The sequence below is a fragment of the Danaus plexippus genome, chromosome 27, assembly GCF_018135715.1.
Source record: "Danaus plexippus chromosome 27, MEX_DaPlex, whole genome shotgun sequence".
In the NCBI taxonomy this organism is placed as follows: Eukaryota; Metazoa; Arthropoda; class Insecta; order Lepidoptera; family Nymphalidae; genus Danaus; species Danaus plexippus.
The window spans coordinates 576,299-597,644 of NC_083555.1; the positions used below are offsets into that span (position 1 = coordinate 576,299).

The 21,346-nt window shown below is 29.6% G+C and overlaps 2 protein-coding genes and 4 non-coding genes across 10 annotated transcripts; all 6 read left to right on the top strand.

The window, feature by feature from the left end:
• The first annotated feature begins 2,781 nt into the window (after nt 1-2,781).
• Trnak-uuu (transfer RNA lysine (anticodon UUU)) lies at nt 2,782-2,854 on the top strand. The gene has a single exon. It is a non-coding gene; the product is annotated as a tRNA-Lys (tRNA).
• A 230-nt stretch (nt 2,855-3,084) lies between these two features.
• Nucleotides 3,085-3,157, top strand: Trnak-uuu (transfer RNA lysine (anticodon UUU)). Its single transcript has one exon. It is a non-coding gene; the product is annotated as a tRNA-Lys (tRNA).
• Nucleotides 3,158-8,624: 5,467 nt separating this feature from the next.
• On the top strand, nt 8,625-11,146 carry LOC116775657 (uncharacterized). 2 transcript variants are annotated; one of them, XM_032668593.2, is made up of 4 exons: nt 8,625-8,763; nt 9,450-9,528; nt 9,726-10,587; nt 10,880-11,146. In XM_032668593.2, the coding sequence occupies exons 2-4, from the start codon at nt 9,456-9,458 to the stop codon at nt 10,986-10,988; spliced, it is 1,044 nt and encodes a 347-aa protein (XP_032524484.2). In that variant the 5' UTR covers nt 8,625-8,763; nt 9,450-9,455; the 3' UTR covers nt 10,989-11,146. The 2 variants fall into 2 exon arrangements, with proteins under 2 accessions (XP_032524484.2, XP_061381104.1); XM_061525120.1 differs by lacking the exon at nt 8,625-8,763 and having other exon boundaries at nt 9,360-9,528.
• A 1,966-nt stretch (nt 11,147-13,112) lies between these two features.
• On the top strand, nt 13,113-20,824 carry LOC116775516 (damage-control phosphatase ARMT1-like). 4 transcript variants are annotated; one of them, XM_061525057.1, is made up of 17 exons: nt 13,150-13,303; nt 13,710-13,928; nt 14,602-14,707; nt 15,028-15,245; nt 15,610-15,766; nt 16,061-16,198; nt 16,442-16,519; nt 16,921-16,980; nt 17,150-17,255; nt 17,697-17,782; nt 18,132-18,193; nt 18,431-18,495; nt 18,719-18,834; nt 19,114-19,291; nt 19,850-19,976; nt 20,449-20,587; nt 20,724-20,824. In XM_061525057.1, exons 2-16 carry the CDS (start codon nt 13,732-13,734, stop codon nt 20,558-20,560), a joined length of 1,806 nt encoding a protein of 601 aa, XP_061381041.1. In that variant the 5' UTR covers nt 13,150-13,303; nt 13,710-13,731; the 3' UTR covers nt 20,561-20,587; nt 20,724-20,824. The 4 variants fall into 4 exon arrangements, with proteins under 4 accessions (XP_061381043.1, XP_061381041.1, XP_061381040.1 ...); XM_061525056.1 differs by having other exon boundaries at nt 13,209-13,303; nt 13,607-13,928; XM_061525059.1 differs by lacking the exon at nt 13,710-13,928 and having other exon boundaries at nt 13,113-13,303.
• Nucleotides 14,331-14,403, top strand: Trnak-uuu (transfer RNA lysine (anticodon UUU)). Its single transcript has one exon. It is a non-coding gene; the product is annotated as a tRNA-Lys (tRNA).
• On the top strand, nt 19,627-19,699 carry Trnak-uuu (transfer RNA lysine (anticodon UUU)). Its single transcript has one exon. It is a non-coding gene; the product is annotated as a tRNA-Lys (tRNA).
• Nucleotides 20,825-21,346: the final 522 nt, after the last annotated feature.

Here is a 21,346-nt window from a genome sequence, read left to right on the forward strand (position 1 = left end):
AACAGTATATGATTAAAAACTAATTTATATGTACAGGTTATACTTAAAAGATACAGATAAACAAATTTAGTTTGACAAAAAAAAAACACACCTTTTTTAATCTGTAATTGAATTCCGCGCACACCGCTCTGTCACTATTCACAACTCCAACTGTGCTATAATTTGGCGAAATGATGTTTTTATAGCATGTGAAATATCATCTGCCCATTGTTCAAGATGTATGGATCCTAAGAATACTGTACCTATGATAAGATCTGGATTCTATGTGACGAGATAAGAAGGTGTGAATGCATGAGGAAAATTAAGTTTTGGTTATAAAACTAAAAAAATATATATTTATTTTAAAAAAACCCCCGCAACATGCAAAAATCTTATTAAAATCAGAAAACGTTCCTATTCTTTTATAACTTTTATATAAAATCTTTTTGGAATTATATTTTAATTTAATTTAATAAGACCTTCTTTTTTTATCTATTGTATCTTTTTAGTCTGTATAAGTTCATGTAACTATATTTATCATATCAATAATAAAATGCGGCAAAAATCAAAAGAGAAATAAAAATAAACCATAGTTTAGATAACATCTATATAATTCAAGTGACTCACCACCCACGTAATAATTTTAAGTTTAACAAGCGACCCGTGGTAACTTCCTAAAAAAAGATTTATATAATTGTTTTAAAAAATCTATTTGAATCGATTTTTCACTTTGTAATTCTTGAATTCATTCCTTTCAACCGTTCTAAATGTGCACAGATTATTCAACCAATGTCACGTAGACACTAAGGAGTTTGGACATATTTCCGCTTCACTATTATAATAAATAATATTACATTCTTCATATTAAGTTCAAATAATTGTAATTCAGTAAACTGGATTTAAGTTTCAAGAATATATTATAATTTAATACGGGGTGTACTATAGTATACTTTTTATGAATTTTTTTTCTATAAGAACGCCTACTACCATATTTCGCTTATAATATATAATATAAATGTATTTTTTTACATCGTTACAACCATTTATTGCATCTGATAGCAAACTTAATGGATTTGTTAAAAAAAAAATAACCCTAAAATGGGCAATGACCTTCAACATCGCATTTATTTTTAAGTAACAGCGACAAATACTGAACGCGGTTTATACTTGCGGCATCCTCGTAAGAAAAAAATATAATAGCTATATAAAAAACGGCAAGAAAGTTATTACTGTGTAATTTAAGGATAGTTTACAACTCATGTCTATTAGAAGGCAATTCACACATAAAAAGACCGATGAACTTAACAGTTCAGTATGATTACCCCGAGTGTTGATCGTCATACTATCGGCATAGCCTTAAATGTTGTTCATACATACTCACATAATAGTATTGACGAGGGTTATTGAACGAGAAACGTGAAAAGCTTTGTGTGGAGTGTGCAAACTTGTGTTAAGCATAATGTTCACTTTTTGCTGCTCACATTTAAGAAACGCAAGACGGTCTGTTTAAAAGTATATCTTTTATATTTTATATCAATTTTCTATTTCCAAATATAAAGTTTTAAGTTATAGAAGCCCACAAGAAGATACGATAGATAGAAATAATTCATAAGGGCAGATAATAACAAACACAGAATTATTTTCTTCCCTGAAATTACATATTTCTAAAATATACTGGAGTAGAAATTAAAAGATATCAGTTACTATATATATATATATATTGGTTGGTTGTACGTAAAGGGAGTCCTACAATCTCCTCAAAAATACTTGATGACGCTTAAATCTTATCATTTCATATTAATATAAAATATCTTCACACTTTATAACCTACCGGCGTTTTATATATAAAGTAGATATACCAATAACATATACCCCAACAAGCAAAGGCCGGCAACGAGAAAAAGAAATAACATAACAAAAGAAACCGAAAAAGATAAAAGCTAATGTAACAATTAGTAGCAATAATTGAGACCTTGATACTTTCATCCGAGACACATCATTTGCATACGACTCTTGCAAGTTTACATAACCTCGTGAGAAACTGTACGGAAAGCATTGTGTCTGAGTCCAATTAGAAAATAACATTTTAAGACTTTTCTATATTTGTATTACATAAAACCAATATACTATCAAAGGTCAGCGAGTTTGCTTTCATTAAACCACATGTAAAACGCAATCGCAGAGTATTAACTGACAAATTAACTCAAAAAATAACTATAAACTATTATACGGTAAAACTTAAAGCTTAGACTTAATTCTTTTAATGTATATTATGTAGGAAACATCGATATTATTATGATACTAAAAAACGTTTTGTCGTGTTTGTTGAAAGAAACGTGTTTTTCAACGGGTGAAAAACTGAATCGATTTAAATGCATTTGGTATGAACATGGGTGGTAACTTCTTGTCTTTCTTTTTTCTTTCGTTTTGTAGAAAAAAGATTGAAGATCAAGACTTGCCTTCTAGATTTTTAAATACAGTAACATGCAACAAACTAAATATAGAGGACTTCTATACAAATTCCAAGAATTCCAAGAAACATTATCTCAGCGTAGAACGTTCGAAATTCGAATATCTATATTCTATTGTTAGCTGTTTGTTCTGTCAACCCCCAAATTTTTTGTCAAATATGGCATGTCCTTAAGTAACACTCGGTTTTTTTTTATCAAAACTTGAACGACAACAATAAATATTTACATATTATTAACTGTAGGGTAAATTGATTTTTTTTATTTGTATTGATTTACGGATTCGATAAATGTAGCGTTTAAATTAAATTTATTTTCTGGTAATAATTTTGTAGCCCGGATAGCTCAGTCGGTAGAGCATTGGACTTTTAATCCAAGGGTCCAGGGTTCAAGTCCCTGTTCGGGCGGTATTTTTTTTTATTTGACCAAAACAAACTAAGCATAAATGTTCTATATATCGAAATGTTTAAAATATATCCATTTTACATAATACCTGCCTAAATTTTTTACTTGTGAACCGTTTTAGATTCAGAAACAAAACATACGGTTATTATTCAATTAATAATACTTTATTTATTCAGATGGCTTATTAGGTGGTAAATTTATTCCGAATGGTTAGTTTATAGTAATATGTACAGCCCGGATAGCTCAGTCGGTAGAGCATTGGACTTTTAATCCAAGGGTCCAGGGTTCAAGTCCCTGTTCGGGCGGCTCTACTTTTTGATAGAATTTTGTAATTTCATAATGAACTCTCACTGTCAATCAGTTTCAAGTCAACACACTTGAATGTATGATACCTACGTACTTCTATACGTACGAAATGTAGTAAAACTTATTTCCTAATATAAATATAATTTTCACAAAAATAGAGCTCCTTTTTTTAATACATATTAATTAAGATATTACTTACTTAAATATATTTGGACAGCTATCACGGTCAGAAACTAACATATAACGGTTTGCCTTGTTACATATTATTCTATCTTTTAACTAAACGCTATCAATCTAAGAAAACGGCAGAGTTTTGTTCCGTTTATAAATCTTGCCAGTTTATTACTTTACAGATTGATCGTAGCCTAATTTACAACCAATAGCCGATTAAGTGATGCTAAAAAGTTATAGACATATATATAACTACATTCTGGGAAGAACATCGAATATTTTTACTTTGGACGAACGAGAAAACTGTCAAACTGATGATATTCACTGAAAAAAGTAGGTATGGCTACAGAATTTTGAAAAATAAAGCACTATTTTGATTTCGGAAATATAACAAAGGAAATTCGTGAGGTCTCCAACAATTTTCCTTTTATATAGACCTTCAACAACAACAAGGCCCTCTACAAGTCATAGATCGATATTCTAAAGTAATTTTACTACGACCCCAGTCCAGGTATAAAATATAAACTGTAGTGCATACATATTAAGCCTATTTAAAATTTATCCTCTAAATTAAATAAAAATGAGTAAAAGAAATAATGCCAAACATTCGTCTCAAAAGTACAATAAAAATTACAGTTTTTCATTAAAATAAATAAATTAACATATGTTTATAGTACATATGTGTTGTCTTTTTGCGACCGGTTTTTTCTTTTTGTTTTTATTTCTAAAAAAAAAATCATAAAAATGTTTTAGTAGCTCTTTATAGATAGACATCTATCTGTCTGTTAGTGTTTCGTGTTACAGAGACGGCGCTCTACAAAGTCGAAGGTAGCAGAGTATGTCTTTGTAAGGCACGATACAACTAATCTATAAATGGCACGGTACTAATACTTAATATATTTAAAAAAATATATCTTTGAACTAGAATATTCTTTCTATAAAAAATTGGTCTGCCTTGTAGGTCATTTTTTTTGGGCTCATAGACATTATACTGAAATTTTTCATAAGCACTAAAATCGTATTAATTTTTTTTTTATCTTAACATAATAATGGAGAAATGAGAATGATAGTGGAGAAACAATAGTAGACCAGATATCCAAATATATATTTTAATTCTATCTGTGTATTCGAAAATTAACTTTACTCTTTAAAAAATACAATTAGTACGATAATTTTTTAATATCCCTACACCGCGGCTGTAATGCGACATGCGATAAATGCATGAAACAATGCTAAATAATGTAATAACTAAAAGTTTTATTATTATTTACAATATAGCCTTTCATTTATTACAAAATTATTTTACATAACTTTAAATTTACAATATTAAATCACAAGCACATGTCTAATATTTTATTTATAACATTGAAATACAAATATATGTCTAACATTAAACTATAATTTGCGACAAAATAGCCTAAACGAAAGAAGTATTTGGGGCATTAAATAAAAACAATATTTTGAGCTAATAATTCAAAAAGGCCGTCATTAAATATCTGAATTATATTCAAATAATAGTACTCACTATCTCAACTATTTCTGAATAACATAATATATATTAAACTAAACCAACGAATCGGAGTCAGTTCGAGACAAAAATATGAATAAAACAAATCGGAAACATCAAAACTATCAACGTACAAACAAAAGAAAATCAAATATGAGTATGTAATATTGAATGCTAAGGAGTTCGTAACTAGAGCAATATGTCGTAATATAACTGATAACGTATATATGGAATACAATTAGAGATTTTGTAACCTGGTCACGACGGCTTGTGCTTATTTGGTACTTCGTATATTAAAGATATGTTTGATGTTTGAAGGTCACCAGCTTATTAACGTTGACAAGTTCAAATTTTATCTATTTTGTTCTATTTTCAATTTAATTCTTTCATTTACGTAACCAGCAAACATATGTTTTTTTTTCCTTCCTTTATCGACTGGCTATATATATTCACTTTGACTCGGTCTAAGATATTTAGAAGTCTCGTAAAAAACGAGAAGCACTTTTTAAATAACCTCTTTTCATCTGCAAAAAAAAAGATCTTCAATAACTAATTCTATTTAACGCTCTTTTTAAATACAATGTAGAGTGAATTATTCTATTATTTATAGCATAGAAAAAACACAATCTAATTTACGTAATAATACCAATATGACCTCAAAGTAAGCTCCGATATTTCGTGTGTCCATCAAGTAGAAAACCTCATTTAAATAATAATTATGATGCCATTGTTATATTATCTACGATTTAAGATACTTCGACCTTGCTTTCTTTATAAATACCGAAGCTATGGACCATAGCAATAAAAAATATATATATATGCAATGAAATAATTCCATACATTCTTTTACTTTATTAATTATTCTTGTTTTTTTATGTTTTATTTATTTAAAGTACTATTTTATAAACTTTACGAAATAAATAATAAAATACTTTTATCAATTTATCTAGTTGTCATTTGTAGAATGTGATGTAGGTAACATAATTTGGTTGTCCAACAAAAGATTCTTTATTAACAGCGCTTTATTTCCGATCCTTTAAAAAAGGCACAAAAAAAAATACGTCATCTTTGTCTGATACTTCTTTGTGATGTTCGAAAGAATTCCCACATTGATAATAAGGTTCTCCAACGTTGGCATTTCAAAACTGTCATAACTGTCATTTGAGGTACCAGTTAGTGTTGGACTTCTAAAATACGGATATGGAGCAATGTTGGTTTAATCACAGCTAGCAAGAGTAAGATTTACGTACAGTCCAAACAAAATATCGCATATTTAACACTATTCAAAACTACTCCTTGATGAACTTAATTTACTATCATAAACACATTAATTAGTATATTGAATATACATGATGTATTAAATAGTTTACTATGTAGTTTTCGGGAGTATGTAGTTTTTTAAAATAATACAATACGCGTAGAATAATCCGTTATAAAAATATTAGTTTCCTTTAAATGAATACTCGCGGAAGTCTTAGATCACATTACTTAAATATTGTCCCTTTAAAACTGCTCGTAAAAATCTACTTAAGAATCCTAAACCGAACAAAAGCCCTACAAATGTCAAAATAATTTGTTAATCTGCGCTTGCCTAATCCGGAACTGGTACAAATACATTGCATATAACATAATTAAGTTTCTCCTCTCATTTTATATATATTCTATCATTGTTATACTAATATAATTACCACGAGTTTTCAGTTTCTAATAAATAACCAACGAGAAGACTAAATGTGAATAACCTGACGAACAAACTCGTGGTAGTGGTATTTCCTACAAAGCGCGTCAAATTGGAAGCTATACAACCTTGATCTAGATACAGAAGTATTATAAGTTAAAGATTGTTATTATAAGTGATTTATTAAAATTATCTTTTAGCTCGTTACTTTGTCATTTACTTGGACCTAATATGTATTTTTTTTTATTGCAACACTTAGTATAGCAATATTTTTGCAAATGGCAACGAAATATGTATATTGAGAAATATTTGCTTTAAATGAAATTAAACCTTTGAACGTATACCTATATAATTAATTCTAAGGGTAACCCTTAGGAGTACTATTTAAAATAAACAATTTAATACACAGGCAAACATGTTAAAAGGAATTTATATTACATTTTAACTGTTACAATATATTTATATAGATATTGTAATGTTTATTTAAAATAGTAATTATTCTCCTGTATAAAATCATTGTCTAGAAACTTAATATTTTCGGATATACTACGCGTGCTTTATACTTGTAAAAAATTACATACTCCCGACGTTTCGGTTAGTTTTCAGCAACCGTGATCACCGGCAGACGAGATAATTTTACATAATAATTAATTATAATTTTTAACAAAAATAAAGCATGCGTAGGATATCCGAAAAATATTAGTTTCATTTTAACTTTCTTTCTTCTAATTTTTTTAATGTTTTACCTTCTGTCTGTTTTTCAGTGTTTTGTTATTCGGATGGCTTGATATAACTCATTCAAATGGTCCTTAAAATTAAAACATCAAGAATATAATGAAATTGGCAAACAAAAAGTGGTAAATAAATAAATCTATACATCCAACACCATTTCAAACTACACACAGATTATACATTTATTTATGATGTCCATAGTTATTCTGCCAACGTATCATAGAATAAGACGTAGCTATGACGTCACACTTTCACATACGAGGAATATTATTGCAAATCAAATGAAATATCGCTCGAAGTCGGTTAAAACACAACAATTACTATAATCTAGAACTTACCTAACGTAAGCTATCTCCACATATACATCATCGAGATTTACATCTTATGGGAACTTTAATGCCATTTACTAAACCACTCTTCCGTGATATCCACTGGCCTTATTTTGTCATTGTACTTACTTTGAAACGGCCATTAAGATTAAACAATTTTAGGATTTTATTACATCCTACATAACATGTTACACTACAGGTATTTGAATTAAAAAATATTTGTTTTAAAAGTACTTCATATTTTATTGATCGCGATGCAAAAAGAAGGGTATTACAAGGTTTGACGTTGATGTCTTTGTGCTGTAGTAACGCGTATAATATACAAATGTGGTTGCTAGAATGGCTGAGGAAGGTCTAAGTATATCTTTCTAACAAATTATAAAACGGTTATACCTACTTAATTAGATGCTACAGTATAATGTCAAAAACAGCATTTGCGACAATTTTCCAAAGCTAATTCAAATATACACGGGAGTTCTAATAAAAGATAATGTGTTATATACTATTATATAAGAAGTTCATCCATAAAAAACAATTTAAGTTTGGTCAGTAACACAATTATATTGTAGGTTGTGCTATTCAAACTAATAGTTATTTATTACAATAATTAGTAACAGCTCCATCTAGCGTTCAATAGTAATACTAGCAGTTTGCAATAATAGTCGGCGTTTACAAACAAAAGCCGGCGACCTTTTCTTGAATATAGTTTCATAATGAAAAATAATAATAACTAAATATGTTTTGTTATAAATGCTTAATAGTTAATATGTAATTTTTTTTTTAATAAATATATTTTACGTAATAAATTATTTAAATATGTAATTTTTAATATGACTATCCTTTTTAATATATGTAACTAGATTTCATGTAATTAAAATAATATGATATTTTTGTGTAAAATAAATTTTTAATTACTTGAACTTTAAAAAAAAATTATATGTTTTTTTTATAGTAAAATAATGAAAATAACTTCAATTATAACAATATACACTGGATTCGAATCTGCTTTCAATATTAATAATAATATTTGAGTGTTTATGTCTGTCGGCCTCTTTGAAAAAGCCGAAAGTCGTCGTTCCGAAGGTCAAACAAATTTCAAGACCAAGGAAAGAAATTCATTATCGTTAGTTGAAGTTTAGAGACGGTCGCAAATAAGGGAAGAAAAGAAACTTAAGGAAACTTTTTCAAGTAAGTAATTTATTATAATTCATGATGTTTATGTTATATTAAAAAAATACATGGTTAATTAATTACTACAGTATATATTATAAATATATTGATATTAAGGATTTTCGCGTGTACTGAGATAAATGAAATTATGTTTTCTGATACTACGCGATTTTTTATTATTTAATAATTACATACCGGACACTTTCATCTCATTCGCCCGTGATCACAGTTGCAGTAAAGGAACTGAAATGTTGGGATTATATAGTTATTATATAATAAAAAACGCGTTATAATCAAAAGCTTGTTTCATTTAAATAAATATATTATATATTCAATACTTTATTTTTTACTATTGTAATTTTAAATTTTAAATGTAACTTATTTATTACTTGTTTTACTATATTATTTAATTGAAGTAAATAATTTTAACTAGGTAGATACTTAATATAAATTGCTTATATGTTATTCAATCAATTGTTACACATAAGTATATAAAAATAAATGTGGAATTATTAATATTTATTTTTTAAATATTTATCTATTTGTACAGCAATTTCAAATACTTAAAAGTTATGAAATAGATAGTTTCCGGTGTTATAAATTTCCGCTTTTGTTTTAATGGTGCAATTATTTCAAAATGGCCTCTTACTACTGTAGTAGAAAATGTAAATAAACATTAAAAATGTGATTCTATTTTGTTATAGCAAACAATGTTCCCTTCGAAGAGCGCAATGGACTACATGAATGAAATGAATAGATTGTTCCCTAAATCAGAATCTATTGGTAAGTGAATTAATTTATATCAAAATATATAACAAAAATGAACTCCAAAGAAGGTGAAACGACATAATATCATTATATCCAGTTTTTTCATTTTTTACCTGTTTTTAAACCTTATACAATATTATGAAGCATTATTTCAATATTTTAAACAAAATTTTAATATGGCGTATATTAATATAGTATTCAATACCTTACAGAATCAAGAAATATAGCACAGAACTACAATTCTCCATTTCATACTGCGACTGCAAATAAATCTTCGAGTTCTGCGGATTCAATTTCACCCGAATCATATTTTGATTTTCAATTTTACCGACAAACCGATAATTATCTATCAAGAAACAGATGTGAGACGCCGAAACGCACATTTTTCGAATCCTCTACTAACATTAATGAAACTAAAACCTTTGAATCGCTAAAGAATATATACAACACTCCAATGTCCCCTCCGAATAGTATTTACGGCTCCCCTAACTTAAACATGTCACCCAGAAACGTATTTGAGCGTCAAAATATACATGAAACTAAAATTTACGAACCTACATTGGATTTATTACTCGATGTGCCTAATTATAACATTAATTCCGAAACAACTTTCCCCGTCCGTCGCCAACGTCCGATCGTGGGAAGAAAAATTCTGGGGAACTCGCAGCAGATTCAGAAAAATGACTCCCTATTTGACTTTTCGCAACTAGAGCCTCTACCACAAACACTAGAGAGAAATCAGAAGAGTTATGAACTGTTTCCATCTGAGAGAAGTTACTTGCCGGCTACAAACAACGTTATCAAACAGTCCGACCCATATAACAACATGGGTTCTTTCATAAAAATGCCATATAATCCTGGGCAACAACAACAAAATCCTCAGTATAGTTCTGCAGATGGAAGCAGTATGTACAAAATGTGTACCTTCTGTCGGAAGAATGGTGAAACTCCCGTTGTTTACATGACACATAATGTTAAAGAGAAGATTAGCAACCGGCACATAGTGACCTGTCCCATACTGAGGTCTCACAAGTGCTCAACCTGCGGAGCGTCAGGAGACGATGCACACACTATGTGAGTATGAGAAAATATATTTATTATAATTTCATAATTATTATTGCTTTTACACATTAGTATTATTGAGAATTTCATATGTACATAACTAAAATAAGATCTTAATATCTAGGCAAATTGCATTTATCGTTTTTTATTGCATGAAAATTGCACACACAATGGACATAACTGTGTATATATATATATATATATATACATGTTCCATCATACTGCTCTTTAAATCTGTTTTTAATATTCAATCATGTTATTATTTTCATATACATTATTAAAAACGTTTCTCATATTTTTTCAGTACATACTGCCCAGTGCTGAGACGTTCCAACAATGGCAAGCCTTTGCAATCTACAACAATAACGTTGAAGAACACAAGAATAAAAAGCAATGGACGGAAACGCTACTGAGATTGTACTATTTCTATAGCTCGATGGTCAATTTATACCATCTTCAAGTAGGTCCAGGAACAATTACACAGTTTAAACAAGGTTTTACAATGACTGCCAGTGAACTGTAATGGTTAAATATAACAAGTAAAGTTTTTAATGTTCGTTAGGACTTGGTTTTTATGAGAACTTTCTATTTTTAATATGTCTTTTTACTTATAAATATTTTTGACAAAATTTTAAACTTATCTATGGACATTTTTATTATTGACGATTCAAATATAAATCATGCTATTGACTACATATATGATACACATCATAATTTTTAAAAATTTGACAATACATATTTTTAATTATTATAACTAGATTATGAATGAAAATATACATAAAAAATAAAACCAAAAAAGTTTTTATATAAGTGACGATAAAACTACTTTAATTTGTTAATGAATAGGCTTGAATCTTTCGAAGGCATAATTTTAAATATTTTTCTTAGATGTATAAGCTAAAATAGTATAGATGTAATGATTTAAAAAAAATTTAATTAGCAATAAGCTAAAAAAAAAAAATGTATGTAATCTTTATAACAATGACTTCATAATGGCAAATAATTTCAACATACATATTTGTATTTCTAATGTTTTATAATTTATTTTTTAATATTATCTGTGGTATTGTGACAAAAAAAATTGTATGTCAAAAAAATATTTTAAAGCTACATATAATTTAATTATCTTAACACCTCAAATTGCATCTTAGAAAGTCTTATGCAATTGCATGTTGCAATGTAAATATGTTGTTTAAAAGAATTTAATACGTTTGTTAAATATGAATTCTTTTTATATGAATTTAGGTTTGATATAAACAGAAAAAAATGTTGTTTTTGTTCAGATTTTTGATGATTTCAATTACTGGAAGGGATTTTCGTTTTAAGTTTTAATTAATGTTTTAAGATAATGTTCATATGTTTTGTGTTTTAAGAACGTTGCAAGGATTGTTGAATTTTTTTTTTTTTAATATATTCTATAAAATTTTTGTTGTCTTTTATTACAGTTACATTTAAACAAAATTTCAATTGAAGGTTTAATTTATAAAGGTACTTAAAAATGTTATTTTTCCAATTCAGGTTAATTTCTTTCATTAATATTATAAAACTACAAATTTTTACTTTAAACTTAGTCACTTGATAACTTGATATGTCTATAGGTCAAGTTGATAGTACTTTGCTCTTTATAATCTGTTTCCAAATAACTGTCATCTCAAATATAAATAATTATTTTTTTAGTAATTTAAATTAAATTAAAAAAAACTAGGGAATAGAAGAGTAGGTATAGCAGTAAATTTATAGCCTTGTTATTCTCTACGAGAGATGTAATGAGTAGCTATTTTGACAATCATTTTTAATTTGAAGACTTGCATTTCTACAAGATATTTTTTTTTGTTTACAAAAAGGTTCTAAATCCACTCCTATATACAGATTAGGTATTAGAAAATGTATCTTTGCTTGTTTATCCCGCTGCACTCGAAAAAAAGCTAAATGCGATTTGAGTATAGTGACCTCAGCATTTCGGTACCTATCGAACTGGTTTTTTTTACATTTATTCCGTTTTCCGCTCCTGAAATTTAAATACGTGGTCTGATCTTATTTTTTTTTAATTTATTAGTTCCACCCCAGATAAGTCGGCTATAGAACAAAATAAACTGGACTCAATTGGGCATTTGTTTACCGAGATCATCTCCGTGGATGAAAAACCTTGTAAAAAGTCTTGAAACTAATTTAAAAGTGGTTTTCTATTAAATTACTTCCGATACAAGATTGCTGCCACTTTAGGAATTCAATAGTCCAGTTTATTCTTAACTTATTACCGTTATAAATTAACGTTGATCTAAATCTGAGTCATTTTAAAAAATCTATGAAGTGATTGACAAAGTATTGGAAATAGTTTCAAAAACATTCATATTAAACCAAATAAGATACTTAATTCGTTACTTTGATACATTTCATCTTAAATTATATTTTATACTTCAGATAATATTGTTTTCTACTCTATTATTTATTGCAATGAGTCCGAATAACAAATTTCGTATAAAGGAAAGAGCCAAACGTATCAACTATTTTTAGTTTCATCTCACGGTCATAACGTTTCAGTATATTTTGCGTCGTGTTATAGGCCTGTAGAGAATTAGTTGAATTCTTGCCTCTGAAAATAAAAATAATTTTGAGTTAATTTGTTTTTTAAAATGGCGCCATATGATTGGCCTGTCGATACGCAAAACTATCCGGTAATGCGTATAGTTACACCAAGGAATGTTGTTATGCGTGGAATTTTTGGGATGTAAGTAATTTTCTAAATGTCATTAATTAACTAAGCAGGTATCATTGTACTTCAATAATATTAATCTAGCTACTAATACTAAAATTCTTATTGATTTACATACCGTTTCGGATTATAAAAATAACGTAAATTATTCCATGTGAAAAAAAAGACAATTTAGAAAGCGTATCCTTTCAATAATTCAATTAAAAGAATTTAACAATTTGTATAACTATAATTTTCTAAACGTAACATACTTCGTAAATGCCTATTGTCAATAAACAAAATGTCACATTCGGATTTCAAATGTCTCAAATCTCACAGGACATTTCATTAATCAGTACCTCACCAAAATACAAAATAGTAAACAGTCCCATCATGCATTTCTAATAACAGCAAAGGGTAACTGCACATGTAAAAATTCCAGTAAAAAATTTAAATAACGAAAAATGAGTAAAGTATCTGTAAAATCTCCTCCAACCTCAAAAAGTTCATTAGAAAAGAGTGCAACTAGTTTAAATGAAAATGACGATCCTTCTACGACACCCGATTTTATTTACGGGGGTCCATTTATTAAAGTTCAAAGGCCGGAGTTTATGGATATAACGACACCTATAAACGTACAGCTACAGGGAACATACAAAAGGTTGGTTTTATTGCGTATATATCTATTATTAATCTTTTAATAGCGTTAATAAAAGATAAAGATTGTTAATAAATAGAATTGTACTCGCATAACGTAAACAATTATTACTGAGAATTAAATCCAAGTATAATAGGTTATAATTTTATTCAATTCCCAACAGTTTTATAACACATTAAGACCATATAAATATATTGTAGTTTGTCCCTTTTTATACTTTGCTATATTTCTTTATTTAATAAATTGCTATTTAGTGTGGAAAGTGTGTCACGGAATAATTTTATTTATAATTAGAAAGTATTGTTATTATAATAAAGTTAGTCAAATATATGTAAAAACATAGTTGAAATTTGAACTTTTTCATCATGCTATAGTGTTATTTGGATTTTAAACACTAACCGTACAGCCCGGATAGCTCAGTCGGTAGAGCATTGGACTTTTAATCCAAGGGTCCAGGGTTCAAGTCCCTGTTCGGGCGGCTACTTTTTCTTTTTTTTAACTTTCTTACTTAAATTAATTTTTGTCATTTATGTATTTTTCGCATAAATAATGCATAAATGTCCTATTGTGTTTTTTTTTGTTTTGGATAACTCGTAATTGTAAATGCTCATAAGAAATTATTATATTTTAAATTCTCCATTTTATTTCACTAACAATGTTTTTGTTAATATTCCAGGAGTTTTGCATATCATTCCTTAAAAGAACGGTTTCCGGTCATCCTAACCAAAATTATAGACTATCTTTCGCGAGAGGGCGGTAAAGTTAAATCTGCGAATAATGCCGTAAGTATGTTTTTTGAATGGATTTAAAATCATATCTGTATAATGTTTTATATATATTATTGAAGTGAAACTTCTAATGCAACTTCCAACAAGGTTGCGTTAAACGTTTAACGCTCGTGAGGGGGGATAGAAAGAGACGGAGCGAGAGCGAATGGGTTGGTCGATTGTGAATTGTGAGCATTGCTTATAAAGTTTGTCTTAAAGAAACAATATGAGTTCACTAAAATTCCTTTTCTACACCTTCCTGTTGTCATTCCCAAGTTTCACTTCATCCACATGGAGGGACTCCAAACACTATATTTTTTTTGTTATATTTTCAGTCGGACGAGGACATTCGTAATCTGATAGAGTATGTTGTGAAATTAAAAAATGATGTAGCAACAAATAAGAAGTACGACCTCCTCACTGTGGATACACCGGAAGCCAAGAAGTGGAACGAGTGGATACTGAGTGTGGACAGTCCGTATTACTTCACCAACACATGGGTCTTTTCTGAATGTTATGTTTACAGGCGACTGAGAGAGGGATGCGAATTAACGTTAGTATATTATAAAATATATATTGGTACAGACATTAATCTTCATATAACAGTCTTGAAGAAAGAGATGGTTATATATGATAAGTATATTTAGAATTTTTTTATAGTAATTAAAAAGTATTGTACATTTGCATATAAGCTCATATAATATGAAATTACATAGTAGTATTTTTAATAGCTATAAAAAAAATAGCTTGTTATATAAATGAGTATTAGTAAAGATGAACTAGATGTCACTACTGTCTTTAATTTGGGCTGGTTTTAATCGCTAGATGGCGCTTTCACTAATTTTGTCATTAAAAGCTCTATATATTTAATTAATTGTGTATCCTGGTTGATCAATGACAAATATGTCTTTTTATAGCAAAGGCTTAGCAAACTTTGATCCGTTCGAAGATCAAAAAATTAAATCCTTCACCGGGTCCCTGGAACCGATGTGTGTTGTAGCGGAGAAGGTTATATCTATGATGGATCCTTCAGACAAAGATAAGCGGAAAGCTGACTTTATAACTTTACTGAAGGTATTGTTAGATATGTATATATATATATATATGTAATTAATTTAGTGCTGAAAAATGTTATCCAGAAGTCGATTCTAGTCTAGTCAGTGTATATGAATTTTTCATATTATATTTTCTATAAGAATTTGTTTCTACATTCATCTATTCTTGAATAACAAATGACTGAATCGATTTTGATAAAACTATTTATATATTACATATACAAGGAGATGCAAACACCATACTTGAGCACATTAATTTTTACTTAACTTGTACCTTTATGTTGTTATATTATTTTAATATATCATTTTTCAGTTGTGTCTGTGGTCTAATAAGTGTGATCTGTCCTTGTCTATGGGTGAACAAGTGACGTTAGGTAACAAGGATATTGATGCAAGTCCCTCTCAAACACTCATCGACCCCATACAGATGATTGTGGATTACAAGGACAAGGTCAGTTCTGGTTAATATTAAAAAATTAAATATAATAATATAAAGTTATAAAATAAACTCATCTGACGATTAACTCATACAATTCATTTTTATTCTAATAAACATGCTTTTCATAATCAATGATCAATTATACCATTTATCTTTATTTATCTTTGTAACCTTAATACACACGTTTATTATTAATTAAATTATAATTGAATTAATTTCATTATAATTGAATTAATTTCATTGTGATATTTCCAGGTGCTAGTGGATGACTCTAATAAAATCAGTGATCAAGTTTTCACTAAGGCTGAAAACATAGCTAAGGCTATAGAGGCGGTGAGGTTATATATATTTATAAGGAAATAATATTTTACACAACTGATCGAAATTGTTGTATAAAAGTTTACAATAATATAGTTGTAATTTTTCACTATGTTTCGTGAAAATCAAGTGGCATGAAGTTTGTGTGAAGTTACCTCGTTCTGACAACAGATGTCGCTGGTCTATTACCTTTTTTTTTTGTTTTGAAATCTATGCAGACAAAGTCACGGAGAATATTTCGCGCATGAAATATAATATATTTCGATTACTAACATAATTTAAATGATTTTCTTTTTCTAAAGTAACCTTTACTTAACGAAGAGATCAACAAATCTCAGTTTAAGCTCCGTAGACTCTACTGGTATTAATGTTTGTATATCATTGAATTAAAGTATATCTACACATGTAATTCCCAGAACACGACCTTCAAAGCTAAGTGCAGTTGTCAGCGTCTGGCCGGAGCTCCTCCTCCGCCGGTACACAAACATACATACAGTATAGAGAATTAGAAAAGTAGTATAGCGACGTGTAGAATATGAAGTTATAGAAAATAAAATACCAAATAGAGAACCAAGTAGTCGTAATGATAGTTGTTTGATATCGATCTGTCTTAATATTCATGTTTATTTAAACTTTTATGAACAGAAACAAGAGAAGAAAGAGGAAGAGGAGGGCTCTGATGAAGCTCCCAAGGAGGAAGCTCCTATACCGTGCCCGGCTAAAGCGACCCTAGCAACTACTGTTATGTTTGGTTTGTCACTTATATATTTGTGAACATTTATATATATTTGGGAGGTTTGTTATTCCTTTACATGAAATGTGCTGAACATATTTTGATGAAACGTTACAGTAATGTAGATTGTAGACTTTGTCCAACATACAGTTGTATGTAGTGTGGAGTCACGTCACACAGACGATAGATGTCGCTAACCGTCGGTTAAATAATTTCTTATAATTCAAGTACACATTACTCATGTCTTTCTGAACAAAATATTTAAAACAAAGCGGAAACATTCGCGTACAAAAACTAGTATGTAATATATTTAAGTTACATAATAAGAAATCCTCACTCTTTACTTATAACGAAATATATTTATAAATTAATTATTTTCAAGATTGTACAGTATTCATACAACCCGCCAGTCGCCTGACGCGGCGTGTTGGGTGTTACACTAATGTTCGTGTGTTCCAGACATAGTCTGCGATAACTCCGGTTACGAACTCTTCACTGACTTGTGTCTAGCTGACTTTATGATATCTCAGAATATCGTTAAGAAGGTTGGTACTAATAAAATATTGTTATAGGCATTATAGTATAAATAATTGAAGTGAAGCTCCTTATGCGACTTCCAACAAGGTTGCGTTGAACGTTTAACGCGGAGGGAGAGAGAAAGATACACAAATGTAGAAAGTAGGAGAGAGAAAGAGAGCGAGTCGGTAGATTCCAAGCTCTTGATATTCTCGTTGTCCTATATTAATTAATTTATTATTATTCTTTAGTTGTAATAAATTTAGCGGATGTGAACTGTTTACGTTACGAAGTCACTTCCTCCGCGCACTATTTTTTTGTTTTATATTCATATGCATTATGTTATATAACGTCTTTCACCACTGAATGTGTCGCCAGGTGAGATTCCATGTTAAGAAGATACCCTGGTTCGTGTCTGACGTCACTCCCAAGGATTTTAAGTAAGAAATTAAATTATTATTATTTAATACGTCATACAGAATTTACATAAACTTATATAATCTCTATCAGTGCTATTTGTGATAAGTTATATCATAATTGTCACAGCCGTAGCCTGTTAGAAGAAAAGATCGTTTTTAAATATTGATACAAAATTAGTAAAAAATATTATGAAATAATTATTTCATATGATTAATATTAGTTTTATGATTTTAATGTAATGTATGGAATATTTTCAGTTTTGTCATCAACCAGTGCTGTGCGGCGACTTTCAACAAGGTGGTTAAGCTGCCGGCCGAGGGAGGTACATACATACAATACAATATATCATCATCGCATAAACGTTACAATTGTCATTACTTCCTATCGAAAATAAAACATAGTTTTATATAAGCACAAACATTTCTTAAATTCAGCGCCATCTATATTTCTAATAATGAAACAATTTTGAATAAGCACAAATATTTGTTAAATTCAGCCATATATATATTTTGAATATAAAATTAATACATGAATAATGTAAGTAGATCGCGCCGAGGGCGAGTCCGAAGCACCTCCGACCAGGACGGTGGCCGACGAAGCCCTGAAGACACTCGGGTCCCGATGGGCCAAGTACGTGGACAGTGGCGCGTTCGTAATTATGGTGAGACAAACATACATACACACATACAACATGTGTTATGAACAATCTTATACTATATTTGATGTTACACCATAAGGAAAGATCTTTACGAATTTTCAAGATTATATAAATACAGCGATAAATAAATGTGTGTATAAATAGCGGCCTATCACAATCTCCCCAAATAACGGCCGAATGTAACGCGACATGCGATAGATGGATAAAAATTCAAATTTCTGTTTGGACTGTTGACATTATTGATATATACATTGTTTATTTAAGATGTTACTTATCTGACAGTGCGACGATTTCTGGACCTCGCCCCACGTGTATAAAGACATGAAGAAATACGAACCGAATCTGTACCGGAAGTTGCAATTCGCGGCCGCCATCTTGTTCAAAGGAGATCTTAACTACCGGAAACTGTTGGGAGAAAGAAACTGCAATCCATGTATAGGATTTGAACCCGCCTTGCAAGGTAAACACATCATAAAGAGAAATGATTAGTCTGTCTTTATGTTACATAGTAATACCTGAATTAAAAAATGATTTAAGAATTTTCTGAAAGAAATTTTGTTTAAACTGTAAGGTTGAGATCAATGATCATGTCACTCACTTGGAAATTTTATGACCATTTAATAAAAAAAGGTTGTATTTTTTTTTATAAAACGCGTAAAAATGTATACTGATCGATTAAGAAAATAAGTTCTTATGAACTAAAAAATGAAAAAAATATAAAAATCTCATATAAATACATACTTGTAAAGGAAATTGTTTTATATAACAAATACGAATTTTGTGATGACGTTCACAGCCCGGATAGCTCAGTCGGTAGAGCATTGGACTTTTAATCCAAGGGTCCAGGGTTCAAGTCCCTGTTCGGGCGGACATTTTTATTTTATATTCAGGTTTATTTTTAAATTATAGATATATAAAAATACAATTTAATATAAAAATAATAATAAAAACATTTTTGTAGAAAAAAAAAATTAAAAATATTACAAATAGACTTGAAAGAATGTTATATGTTACATAGGCTTCATCCCGGCTCCTATCATAGCTGTGCGGACGGTGAAGGCGGACCTCATCTGCGGCTTACCGAAGGGCAAGTGGGAACAACTCACCAGGATCGATGACCGCTGGATGGAGACGGGCAACTACGGGTATATACTTATATTGTCTGTACTTTAGTTCACACAGAAACTATTGAAATGATTTGTGAAGTGAAACTTCGTGTGCGACCAACAAGGTTGCGTTAAACGTTCAACGCTGCCGGGGAGGGGGATAGAAAAAGACGGAGCGAGAGTGAATGGGCCAGTTGTCATTTCTAAGTCATGTTAATGAAGTTTGTCCTTCACGAACGCTATAAATTCCTTAACAATCATTTTCCACCCCTTCCTGTTGTATTCCAACATACGAAGCGTGGGTTCTTCCAGGGACTCCTGTTGTGTTATAAGTTTACTTGTAATATGTCCAACGTGTATGTATTATATGAAGAACATAATCTTGTATGAAATTAAATAATACATACAAATGTTATTTGAGTGAACAATACTAATACATTATTGGAGCTTATTGATGCTAATGTGTTTTCATATTTAAATATTTCTTCATCATTAACATCTTTATTCCCAGGGTAATCCAGTTCTGTGCCAAGGCCGAGGCCCTGAAGGTGTCTGACAAACCTTGCGAACAGTACGGAGACACTTGCAAAGATGATGCCTGCCTCGACCTGGACATAGTGTGATGGAACAAACACACATACAGACACGAAGTATGCTGTATATATAATATAATATATTTAAATTAACGTAGATACAAAAGAATAAGAGTAATAAATTAATTTTATTAGTAAATTAATTGAATGACTACTATAATGTCTGTGAGTTTTTGTGTATTTTTCTTTTCAGCTTCGTGCGGGACTCATTTTTCGTTGTTATAATGAAATAAATATCATTTATCGCTTTTGAAGCAAAAATTTTACAAATCGTTTAATAAAAATATCATAGTATTGTGAGTTTTATTTAGTCAGTGCTCAGTAACCTGCAAGTTAGCGAACAAATAGGAATTAGAGCGGGAAGTGAAATAGATACAAACACAGGACATTATACTCAATAAAAACCTTACTTTAGCCTTCGCAAGAGTTTTTTCAAGTTTATCAATTTATTTTGAATGTATTACGCACGTAGAGATGCGTAAACGCTGACGTGTTGACGGACTCGGGAACACGTCTGTTATATTTCAACGGCTTTTTTAGCGGACGTTGAAAAAACTCTCGTGTGAATGAGGCCTAACAGATCGCAAGGGACTGAACTTATCTATTTTTTATAATTTTTTTTGTTTAATAAAGGGTAAGCAAAAGAAGCCAAATAGGACATATTGGTTAATTTCTACTTAATAGCTTTTATGGATAGTTAAATTTTACAGAACTCAATAGAGAACTTAATATAATGTATTAACTTTGTCCGATTTTTGTGATGGCAATATTTGTTTTGTATTTTCTTAAATATTTTATACAAAATTAATAATCGTC

Excerpts from the sequence above, each read along its gene's own strand:
- LOC116775657 (XM_032668593.2), top strand. The coding sequence starts at position 9,456 with ATGTTCCCTTCGAAGAGCGCAATGGACTACATGAATGAAATGAATAGA. Across the intron at positions 9,529-9,725 it reads CCCTAAATCAGAATCTATTG|AATCAAGAAATATAGCACAG; the intron begins GTAAGTGAATTA and ends AATACCTTACAG. Across the intron at positions 10,588-10,879 it reads GGAGACGATGCACACACTAT|TACATACTGCCCAGTGCTGA; the intron begins GTGAGTATGAGA and ends ATATTTTTTCAG.
- LOC116775516 (XM_061525057.1), top strand. The coding sequence starts at position 13,732 with ATGAGTAAAGTATCTGTAAAATCTCCTCCAACCTCAAAAAGTTCATTA. Across the intron at positions 15,767-16,060 it reads ACTTTATAACTTTACTGAAG|TTGTGTCTGTGGTCTAATAA; the intron begins GTATTGTTAGAT and ends ATCATTTTTCAG. Across the intron at positions 19,977-20,448 it reads ATGGAGACGGGCAACTACGG|GGTAATCCAGTTCTGTGCCA; the intron begins GTATATACTTAT and ends CTTTATTCCCAG.